This window comes from Pezoporus wallicus, unplaced genomic scaffold, assembly GCF_028554395.1.
Source record: "Pezoporus wallicus isolate ANWC-B61680 ecotype Strahan unplaced genomic scaffold, APGP_CSIRO_Pwel_v1 contig_8341, whole genome shotgun sequence".
Classification (NCBI taxonomy): domain Eukaryota; kingdom Metazoa; phylum Chordata; class Aves; order Psittaciformes; family Psittacidae; genus Pezoporus; species Pezoporus wallicus.
Window position 1 is genome coordinate 2,358,676 of NW_026638083.1, and position 11,126 is coordinate 2,369,801.

An 11,126-nucleotide genomic window follows, 5' to 3' on the forward strand; every position below is an offset into this window, starting at 1 on the left:
TGCGAATGATACTCTTCATGTGAGGGATATTCCCTGTTTGGGTTATTTTTATATAGCCTTGCAAACGGTGCAGGATGCATTTAAGCATCCTTGGAAGGCAGAGGAATCCTCTTTAGTTATTGTCACTAAACACAAATCTGAGGTCCAAAACTGAACAGAAAACCAGGCCCTTACTTGTCCCTTTTCAACCACTGAAACCCCAGTGTGGGCCCATGGTCTCATCACCAAGGTTTCAATGCCACCTCCCAAACGATTCCAGTTTTCACTGCAGTTTATATGGTTACCTCAAACAGAAGGGCTGGCTAAAGAACCTCTGCTAAGAACACACCAACACACTGGAACCAGCACATGGACTGAGCAGGAATGCTTCCTTAACACTTAACTTCTTAAAACCTTTAACTTCTGGAAATGAATAAGCAGCCCTCAGCCATTCACTGCTACTCTATCAGAGTAGACAATACCTTGAGCTTCTTACACCTTCCCTTTCTTCTCCTGAAATGAAAAACAACACAATGCTGAATTAATACAGATGGTTGTGACAGTTTACACGTATTTTTAGCCACATTTTTCTGCAGGTGGAACAGTTTAGGGAAGAGACTCCCTCTTGCAAATGGATTCAGTGGCTTTTGTCACCTATTTCCCCCCTAGTCTTCATACCTCATCCAGAACCCCCACCTCCTCCCTCCCTTGTCTCAACTCTCTCACTCTGCTCTAGTCTGGAACCGAAGCCAGCTGCTTTGAAGAGATCCGGGTGCAGCTCACCTCACCTCTCAACTGTTCCCAGGGACACGCTGCGTTAAGGTTACCCAGTTATCTTCCACTGAGGCTTGCTGGGAAGGGAGCAACACACAAGGTGCAGCCCGCCCCAGGAGATGTGCCTGTACGCATCAGTTTGCTCAAGGCTTCACTCACCATGTGTCAAACTTCAGTACCTGAAGGGGGCCTATAGGGATGCTGGGGAGGGACTCTTCATTAGGGACTGGAGTGATAGGACAAGGGGTAACGGGTTAAAACAAACAGGGGAAATTTAGATTGGATCTAAGGAGGAAATTCTTTCCTGTTAGGGTGGTGAGGTACTGGAATGGGTTGCCCAGGGAGGTTGTGAATGCTCCATCCCTGGCAGTGTTCAAGACCAGATTGGACAAAGCCTTGGGTGACCTGGTTTAGTGTGAGGTGTCCCTGCCCATGGCAGGGGGGTTGGAACTGGATGATCTTAAGGTCCCTTCCAACCCTAACTATTCTATGATTCTATAAACACTGGTTTCCTTATGTTTACTTTCCCCCATTCCCTTGTTTTAGTGGCTTCAGACACACTGACCTGTGTTCAGATGTTATACGCTTCTTTCGTAAGGAATACCTGCACCAACCCAAATTGTCACCCTCAAGATGACACACTTCACTGCAGGGAATCTACCTGAAACAGCCTTGTGCTACTCTGCATTTTGAAAGCAAAATCTTCATGTGTACAGATAAAATTAGGGGAGGCTTTACTATCAAACCAAGACAAACTGCAGCTCCGGGCACAAGTCAATCACATCTTCGGACTGCAGGCAGGGGGGAAAGGTAACGCAAACCCACTGCTCACTCGAGACGATGACACAAACCATAGGAGCACTCCGGTTTCACGGTCCATGGTCAGAACCCCATTTATTAACCATTATAAACGTATCCATGTACACCATTTCCTATATACAAATCAAGTTTCTCAATTTAAAAAAGTGCTGCTCGAAATCAGGTTTTCTTTAAAGCACAAGCTCATGGGAACGGCTTCTTAACCGGATCTGGTGGTGAGGAGTACCGAGAACACAGACACACGGACGGGGCAGCAGCCACCACCCTGGGAGGCTCAGCGCTGATTTACTGACAGCTCTGAGGAGGACCATTCAGCTTAATTTACACAAACCGTACAGAATGTGTCCACCCCCTCTGTTAATGCAGTTTAATCCTTTGAAAGCAAGGTACTCTGAAAACTTCTATTTACCTATTGCAAACAAAAGGCCCAAATCCTGCATCAGGGCAGCCAAAACCACGCCTGTGCACAGGCGCTGCAGGCACGGGAGCCAAGGAAGAAACCACTTTTCCAAGGTATCCTAGCACAAAATGAGATACTGATGCTTTCAACAAACCGGCCACCAAGGCAAGGGCTACAAAAGGGTGGCCGGACAGTACGAAATGTCAAGTGACCACTAGGAACAGGTTTAAAACGTAACTGCACAACAGGACACACACACAAAGGCTGTTGCTCACTTCTCTACATGCCACGGTTACTTGTTCTACTCTACGCTACGCTGTAGTTTGCCGCTGTTGTGCAAACGTGACCACACCAGGGGGGATCCTGGGTGGCTCCGGATCCCTTCCTGGCTGCTTTCGCTCCATTTTCCAACATCAAGGCCAGCCTCCAGGAAGACACAGACACCAAGGGACAGGGGAGAGAAGACTAGATAAGGAGAGCATCGGATCAGTTCACAGGGACAAGACGTGAGAACAAACTACTCAAAGGACTTCATGACACGCAAATGAGAAGAACCAGCCAAAGGCTCGAATTCCCACTTCTGGGATCTTTCAGGGAAGGCAGAGTGGGGGCACTTTTGTTTGGTGATATGAACGTGCTACTTCAGGCCCGTATCAAGTCAGTACAAATAGAGAGTAGTGAAAAATTGCTTTATTCCTGCTGCTGGAAACGGAGGCAGAGAAAGAGCTACTGGTATGAAGGAACAGTGCTGGAAATACCCTTGGCGCTTACATCAGGGATGTCCTAGAGCAAACCCAGCTTTGTTCTATTGCACAAAAACTGTAAGTGAAAATCAGAGTCCACGGAGATGTAAGAGTTCAGAAACCCCTTTGAACAAGGCAAGTAAGGGCACTCGATTCCAGAAGTTCACACAGGAAACAAAATCCATCTATGGGTAACTGCAGGGCAGCAAAGTGAGACTTGAGAACAAGGAGGAATTGTTTCAGCCTCACAGGCCCGACAGGGCATCAATCTAGTGAAATGCACAGATCCTGGTGTCAGCACAGACACGCTCCTCAGGCTGCATGGAATCACCCGCTGGCGGGAGGCTGGGGGGTTCAGAAGGTTCCTGCCTTCCCCCAGGACATGCAGACAGACCCATCCACGTCATTTACCTGAATTTGCGTTTGGATCCTCAAGGCTGGAGCCCCACGCCTACATCTGCACCGGCTTTGCTGGAGCTGGGCTGAGGGAACTCACCCAACAGCCCCGGGGCAGGGGAGAACCGGGACCCCGGCACAGGCCCGTGGCATGGGGGTGTCCTAAGGCAGCTCGAACGGGAATGGTGTCAGACAATGGGCTTCAGAGGCAGAGCACCGCGATCAAACGCTGTGTCCTCCTCCTCTGAGCAGATTGCCAAATGTATTCCGTGCACAAACAGGTTTCCTATTTATACACATGATTAGAGGCCTCATCATTTAAAGCATGATGAGCCAGTATTTTATCTACAGTGACTACAGCATCCTGCAGCAACGGCAGCCCTAAAAATCCTTATAAAAAATATTTCCTCAGAGCACTTTAAATAATTTACAAAATTCTACAAAAACGATGGATGCCTGTCTATGGGATCCCTGTTCAACAGAAGCACTTTCACATTAGTGTGTGTAGGATATACAGGTATCAGCCTCCCTCACTGTCTCCCCTGTCTCAAGTTTGAGCAAGGTAATTACCTTTGTTCTCTAGAAAGACTGTTACTGTAAAAAGCAGCATACTTACAGATGTGAAACCCCTCCTAGAGAGAGGGAATCGGGGCAGATCCCTGCAGGGAGCTCAGGACCTTTTGCACAGGGTTTGTCTACAACTTCCTGCCCTTGGTCCACTTCACAAGTGGTTTCCCTATTCTCCAGGACAGGTACTTTTCCTTCCAAACTGGAGCTGGATACCTGCATTTCTTCCTGCCTGTCACTGTCGTGGCGGACAGCTTTTCCCTCCTCATTGCACATCTGTGTGCTGTTATCTGTACATGCTTCTCCACCGGTTTTATCCACTGCTACCGCTGTCACATTTAGCTCCTGTGGTGGGCAACCTAAGCTTGGAGCTGGGCTCTTGTCCTGCTGGTTATTCCCTCCCTTGCTGCACACATGTATACCCTGCTGAGATGCATCTCTACTGACTTTATCTGCTTGTACCACTGCCACGCTGTGCTGAGGGCGTGGAGCATCTACACTTGGATCAGCCCAGCTGTCTTTGTGGGTATCTCCTGCCTCGATCCACATCTGTGCGCTCCCAGCTTTGGATGTTCCTCTGCAAACCTTATCTACCTTCACTGCTGCCACGCTCTGCTCCTGCAAAGGGAGATTGGAATGTGAATCTGACTGCTCTGCTGCAGCACCAGCCCGCTCCCAGCCCCCTGCTTCCTCCCTGACAGGCAGAGGAGCAGCCTCCAGTCTTCCACAGGTTTCTGCTACATGGGGACTTGACCCTTCCCCAGTGAGCTTCTGAGAACTGGATCCTTTTATTGCTGTTGGGCTCTCCCCACTAAACTCATCTTTGGGCGAGGGAGCTCCTCTTCCCTGGTTAAGCACATCTGCATCCTGGGAAGCTGCCTCTGTTCCTAACGCACTGCTCTGGGCGAGCAAGCTCTCTGTTTTCTGCCTTTTGTTCAGAAGCATGGATTTCTTCCTGTCCCGAGCACCCTTTAGACCTGCAATAAATTTACTTGAGATTTTGAGGTGAAAGGTATTCTTTCTCTTGGACCTGGGCTTTGCAGTAACTACTTTTCGTACTTTACCACCTCCGTTTTTGCTGGTTTTAGGTGGAAGTGTTTTCTGCACGGGCTCTGGATTAGGGACATCCTTTTTACCTGCTGTGCTTCCAGATACCTCACCAGCAGCAGCACCTTTAACCCCCACCAGCCCTTGCTTAGCTTTTGACTGACCAGTAGTATGAACATTCTGTGCTGAGGAAGCACATTTCCCACTGCCATGTAACATTGCACCTTTCCCTTCTGTCCCAGGAGAGTTCTTCAGCTCCTCAGTGTGCTGAGACACCTCAGGCTTGTCACTCCGACCCAGCACAAGGTCAAGCTCACTTTCAACCAGCTGTGGCTTTGCTTTCCCTTTAGGAGCAGTTTGTTTGGTCACCCTCAATAGGTCCAGAGCTGCATCATCTTTCTGGAGCTCCGAGGTGCTTGCAGAGTCTTTAGCCTTTTCTGCCAAAAACTTCCTAATTTCTTGCTCAATGCTGTCATCGCTGTCCACTGAACTGCTGTCGTCAGCGCCCGCCGGGGCTGTGAAAGTACACTGCCTATTTTTAGCTGCCTGCAGGTTATTCTGGCTTGTGACTGGTCTGGGTTTGGATCCTTTTCTAAGCTGTAGGTTAGAGTCCAAGTTCTTCCCGGTCTCTGGTTTTTCACTGGGAGGTTTGACACCTGTGTTGTCAGGAGGATTTCGGGCCGGGTTCTCTTTCGCGGCTTTTCTGGGTTTGGAGAGGCAGCTCTTCAGCACCACGGGATTTCTGCCTTGCTGGAGGTTGCTAAATCCATCGAGCAGCTGAGCTTCTGTCTCGCTGAACCTCACCCTCTTCTTGCACTGAGATTTCTGCTCCTTGGACTTCTTCTTTAACTTTCTTTTAGACCGCAGAAGGTCCTTGATGGCACTATCCAGGTCCTCATCACTATCCAGAGAACTGCTCTCATCATCTGAACCATCCCTCTCTGGAGTCTGGATGGAGTTTTTCACAGGCTTTCTCGTGCTGCTCTGAACCTGCATAAAAGGGTTTACGGAGTCCAAGGCCACACATTTGCCATCTGATCCAGACAGTTTGGGAGCCGGCAGCTGCTGCTGCCTCGGCTCTTTGCTGCCAAGCCTTTGAGCATCACAGAGCTCTGTGGGACTGCTCGGGGCACGTTCCTCTTGCAGCACAGCAAGTTTTGGATAGCTACCTGGCTGGAAAAGTCCGGTCTCCACCTGCTCAGGTGGTTTTGATGCACCTTGTTTTGCTATTCTGCCTTCCCTTTTGAGTCTCTTTTTACGATTCAGCGATAGCTTCAGTGATTTGGGAAGAGGAGGCTCTAGGGTACTGGCAAGGCTGTTTTGATCCGAAGGCAAAGGTATCTGGAGTGAGTGTGACAGGCTGGGAGGCTTTGTTCCAAGGTTTTCTGACTGTGCTTTCAGAGCCAAAAAAGCCCTGATCTCTTGCTCGATGCTATCATCACTGTCCACCAGGCTGCTGTCGCTGTCACAGCAGGAGGATGAGAGGAGCTGGGGAGAGAAGGAGTCTGCAGCGAGTGATTTGCTGTCACTTCCCATTTGGGATGGCATGATTGTTTTGGAAATATCAAGGATAGCTTCCGCACACATGAGCTCTGCAGATGTGTCTGCTCTGCAAGAGGCCTGCAGCGTGAGCTCACAAGCAGCAATCTTGTTTTCTGGGAGTGCAAAATGTCTGGCTTTTTTCAGTGGTTTAAGCAGCTTGTTAAAGTCATTGCTGGTGCTTTCGAGTTCTGTTGAGGTGGAATCAGTTTCTTTTCTCTTGTTGCTTATAGGGCTTTTATGGATTTCTGGTGAGGCACTTGTTGTTGAGCTAATTGTTAGGCTCGCAGAAATGTCTGCCAGACCCTTTGTAGGAAGTCCCTCCCTCTGCAAAGGGACACAGTCTGTTGCGTGACCTGCCTCTCTCCTGATTTTCTCCAGCTGATAAAGCTGAATGGCTTCTTCAATGCCATCATCGCTGCTCGAGTCAGATATGTGCACGCTCTCGCTGACAAGCGCTCCCCTGCTCTCCCAGTAATTAGCTCCACTCTCTTCACCTTGCTCCACTGCCCAGGGCTGGCTGGCAGTGGCCATTTCCAGATAGGCTGGGTTCACCTGGCTGAAGTCACTGGGCTCTGGTTGGGTTTTAGACTGCAAACCCTTGGCCTGCGTGCTGGGTTTCTGCAGCTCGGCACGGTGTCTCAAGAGCAGCGCGCTACAACCTTGCTTTATAGCACCACAGTTTGGTTTGTTTGTCGCTTCCTTGCTGCATTTTAGGGCAGATCTGACATGGGAATCCTTCTCCTCCCCAGTTACACATTTATGAATTTCTTGCTGCTTCTTCTCATTCAAGAACTGCACTATTTCAGCTTGTATGCTCTGTTCAAAAGAGTCGTCGCTACTGATGCTCTGAGGGGAAGCAGGCTGCAGCCTTTTCCCAATGCCCAGGTGGTCAGACAGGTACTCTTCAGAGAGCATCTCAGCTTTGAATTTCACAGGGAGAAGGTTACTCGCCACCTTGTTCTGTGAGAATTCTCTCTTAAACCTTTTGTCTCTGCTTATGTTTTCAGAACACTCTGCACCCCTCTGCAAGGACTGGTCACTCTGGGTTTTTGCTTTCAAGTACTCCTGAATGGCTTCCTCTATACCTCGGTCCACTGAGTCGTCGCTATCAGAATCGAGCAGGAGTCTCCCAAACCCCACACCCTCTTCCTCCTCGGTGTCATCTGAATCAGCAGGACTCCCACACTGGGTGTACTGAGGATGCTTCTGCAGCAACACAGGGCTAGACGTGACTCTGTTACTGCTGCCCTTTTCTCCCTGTTGTTTCTTCTGCATAATACAATCATACTCATTGTTCATACCCAGGGCAGACTCTTGACTTTGCAGGTTGTTTATGATCATCTGAACTTTTGCACTTACAGAGGTTCTACTGACTTCTTCTTCAGGTTCAGGGTAGCAAACAGGGTATCTACAATTCCTCGCTGGTCCAAAGGACTCCCATTTTGTCTGAAGAGCTACCAAAGGAGAAGCATTCATCAGGAACATTCTAGCAGACAACAGCAGGTCCACGACAGAACAGTTTTTCAGACTGATCTCTCTTCCATCCTACAAGAAAAAAAAGAGGAAAATGGTTTTTATTACATTTACCTTCTAAAAGTTCCATGTCATAATACTGGTAACATAAATCACCCGTTATTACCACTGCGGCTTATTGTGCCAGGTAATCATGGGTTTTACTCCTTAGCATCACCTCCACGGGTAAATCAGTCACTACTTCCATTAAAGGTAAGACAGAGCCCTCATCCTTTGTGGTTCTCAGTATTTTCTAGCACAAGCAGGTGATTATCTTCACCTCCAGAAGTCTCCCTGCACTTTCCAGGGAAGGCTGTGCTCTCTTTTCTGTACGTTCCTAAACAACCAGGTGTTGCCAAGCCCCACACAACTGCTCTGATGGCACCTCAGTGTGATCTCCTCCTGAACAAACGGTTGTCTGAGTATTATTGCAGTGAATTTTCTGCAAGAAAGCACAGATTTAAGGGGATCTTTCCTCTGAAAGAGGGATTGGTGGGAGCGGAGAACCCTGCAAAACATTCCGCTCCTGTTTTGTTTGGCAGAACTGCCCTTCTCAAAGCACTCCCTCTGTGCGGAGCTCAGTGTTTCAGCTCTATAGCAAAAGCAACGCTGCCCATACGGTTCAACAGGTGGGTATGAGACGAGCTCGCCTGTGATCCGAGGTGGTGGGACACAAACCAGCTCTCAAAGAGCAGAGCAACCACGTTAGCATCACGCCTGGACTCACGCACAAGCCCCAGACAGCTTTTACCAGTTCTGGCGTGGCATCAAACACACAGCTCAGGGAGCTGGGGCAGCACAAAGGGAATGGAGCCTATTTCCTCCTGAAACCCACTATACAGCAGTGACTCCAAGTCATCAACCACCCCGGCCTCACCGCAGGATAAAAGCTTTTGGTAAACACAAAGCTGTAGGAGTTTTTAAGAGCAGGATGAGGATTATGAGCACCTGTAAGTATCATGATCAAGAACACCCCTCCTCACTGGTGGGTACCTGCAGCAGCACAGCACTGTCCTAACTTCCACCTTTTAGGCAGCTGAAGGCAGCTCAGACCAACTTCTGCTCTAGGATCCAGCCCGGTGCTCCTGCGTATCCACCCCTGGGTGAAGCAGGAGGCACCTCCCGACACGATGTGGGTCAGGCCTCCACAAACACACACCGTTCCTAAAGGCTGCTCCGACACACTCACGGGGGCACGCATAAATTAGGAACATTTTTCACTGTAATGAGCACCTGAGCATCAAAAATGAGAATTCTCATCAGGAATGAGAACTGATGATACCGTACGTGAGCTCTCAGCTCCATTGGAAACCTAACCCCCCCCCCTGCTCCCATTAACCTGTTTCCACAGCTTCCAGGGAAGGGGCAGGCACCTTCGCTCCCCTGCACATGGACTGCGGCTGCCGGGAAGGACCACATGGAGCTGGGATGAGCTTCCCCGCCCCAGCACCGCTTCAGGCCCGGGGCGAGGGGCACCCACGCCAGGGGACCCGGAGGAACAGCCTCGGGGGGGCACCCACAGGGGCTGCGTGAGGGCCATGGGGGGCACCCACAGCGGGGACGCGCACCCGGGGGTGTCCGAGGGGGTCCCGCTCGCGGCGTACCCGGGGCCGCCCCGCCCGCTGCCCGCGGCCGGCCGGGCCCTGCCCGCGCCGCCATGGCTGCCCCTTCCCGCCTTCCACCGCCTTCGGCCGAGCCCGCCGGGCCCGGACCTGGGCCTCGGCCTCACCGGAGCCGCTCCGCCCGCCCGCCCCCGCCGCCGCTCACCTGCCGCTGCCGCTGCCGCCGCGGGGGGAGACCGGGAGGCGGATCGCGGTGGTGGCGGCGCCCGGGCCGGGCTCCCCTCTCCGCCGAGCTCCGGCGCGGCCGCTGCCCGCCGCTCTGGTGCAGGGGCGGGCGGCGCTTCCTTCCCTGCCCCCGGGGAGCGGGAGGCATGCGCCGCAGGGCTCCTCCGGGAAGGCGGGAGCGACCGCCAGGGCCTCGGCGGCCGCCGGCTCTGCCCGCGGGAGCGGCGGGGCGGGGAGGGGCCGGGCCGGGCCGGGCCGGGCGGTCCCGCCGGGGCACAAAGGCAGGCGCGGCCACAGCGCCGCAGGCCGGCAGCAGGCGCGGAGGGGAGGGAGGCCGGGACCCCCTTAACTGTGGGCAGTGGGAGGTCCGGCGGGGGCAAGGAGCGTCCGCGGCCATTTGCAGCCCTGGGGCTGCGTTTGGGGCCCAACGGCGGCTCCTGCGGGCGCGGAGCGGCTCTGTCCGGGCAGCGGCTGTGCGAGGGCACAAGCGGGCTGGGGGAGCTCCCAACCGGGCGCTCGCACCGCTTACTTTGGAGACAGGAGCCGAGTACAACGCGCGGGAGGAGCGCGTCTCATCGTGCCCCCTTTGGAGCGCCATGGGGCTGCCAGGGAGGAGAGCATCCGCAGGGCACAGCGCAGACTGCTCCAAGCCCGGAGTCTGGGGATGCAAAACTAGAACTGCGGTTGAGAGCGCCGAGGCCTCTGTTTCGGTGCTTTGGCTGCTGGAGTTAACGGTGTTTGAGCTTTTGTGTGCAGAAGTGCTCTGTTTCTAACCCGTGTTGCTGGCGAGCAGGTTTTTTCCCCAGGGATGCACTGCCTGCCCTGTCCTGTGCTCCCAAGCTCCGGAATCCTTCCAGAACGCCCCTTCCAAGCTGCTTGTTCACTGAAAACACAGAGCGAGCCCAGCTCCCCCTTTGGAAACCTTCACAAGCATTGCCATCCTGAAGCGAGGAGGTATCTCCCACGGGACAAGGGATGGGACAAGAGGAAACAGCCTCAAGCTGCACCAGGGCAGGTTTAGATGGAGCTGAGGAACAATTCCTGCCCCAGAGGGTGCTCAGGCATTGGAACAGGCTGCCCAGGGCAGGGCTGCAGTCACCCTCCCTGCAAGTGTTCACACGCAGTGGAGATGAGGCCTCAGTGCCGTGAGTTAGGGGTGGCCTTGGCAGGGCTGGGGATGGTTGGACTGGATGAGCTTAAAGGGCTTTTCCAACCTGGCTGATTCTATTATACCAATGTCCAGCAAACACAAACCTGGTCCTTTAACCCAAAGTGCTGCCTGTTTTCCCTTTCCCAGCGGATTTTTCCCTCCCATTGTGCTTAAACACCTGTGATGCTGCAGAGGAAACCACATCTTTTGGCTGTTTGTTTCCAAAATCACAGGGGAAATGCTCGGGCTAGGAGATATCAAGAACAGCAGTTGGGAACAGTGGGTTTAACGGGTTCCAGACTGAAAACAGGGTGACAGCTCGTGGTAGTGCAGACATGGGACCGTGCACCAGAATGCTGTGGATGTCAGAATCAGGCCCATTTGCCTTAATAGCCATTATCACATCCGAT

General features: G+C 52.4%; 1 protein-coding gene across 1 annotated transcript; it reads right to left on the reverse strand.

Moving 5' to 3' along the window:
- Window positions 1-376: 376 nt before the first annotated feature.
- PPP1R26 (protein phosphatase 1 regulatory subunit 26) lies at window positions 377-9,761 on the reverse strand. Its single transcript, XM_057409155.1, has 3 exons — window positions 9,547-9,761; window positions 3,728-7,812; window positions 377-492 (listed from the first exon to the last, which is right to left on the reverse strand). The coding sequence occupies exons 1-3, from the start codon at window positions 9,712-9,714 to the stop codon at window positions 438-440; spliced, it is 4,308 nt and encodes a 1,435-aa protein (XP_057265138.1). The 5' UTR covers window positions 9,715-9,761; the 3' UTR covers window positions 377-437.
- Between the last annotated feature and the right edge of the window lie 1,365 nt (window positions 9,762-11,126).

What these genes read in the sequence shown, in the direction of transcription:
- PPP1R26 (XM_057409155.1), bottom strand. Translation starts at nt 9,714, where the DNA reads ATGCCTCCCGCTCCCCGGGGGCAGGGAAGGAAGCGCCGCCCGCCCCTG. An exon ending in GGCGGCAGCGGCAGCGGCAG is followed by an intron (nt 7,813 to 9,546) that starts GTGAGCGGCGGC and finishes TTTTTCTTGTAG; the next exon opens with GATGGAAGAGAGATCAGTCT. An exon ending in CTAGGAGGGGTTTCACATCT is followed by an intron (nt 493 to 3,727) that starts GTAAGTATGCTG and finishes TTTTCATTTCAG; the next exon opens with GAGAAGAAAGGGAAGGTGTA.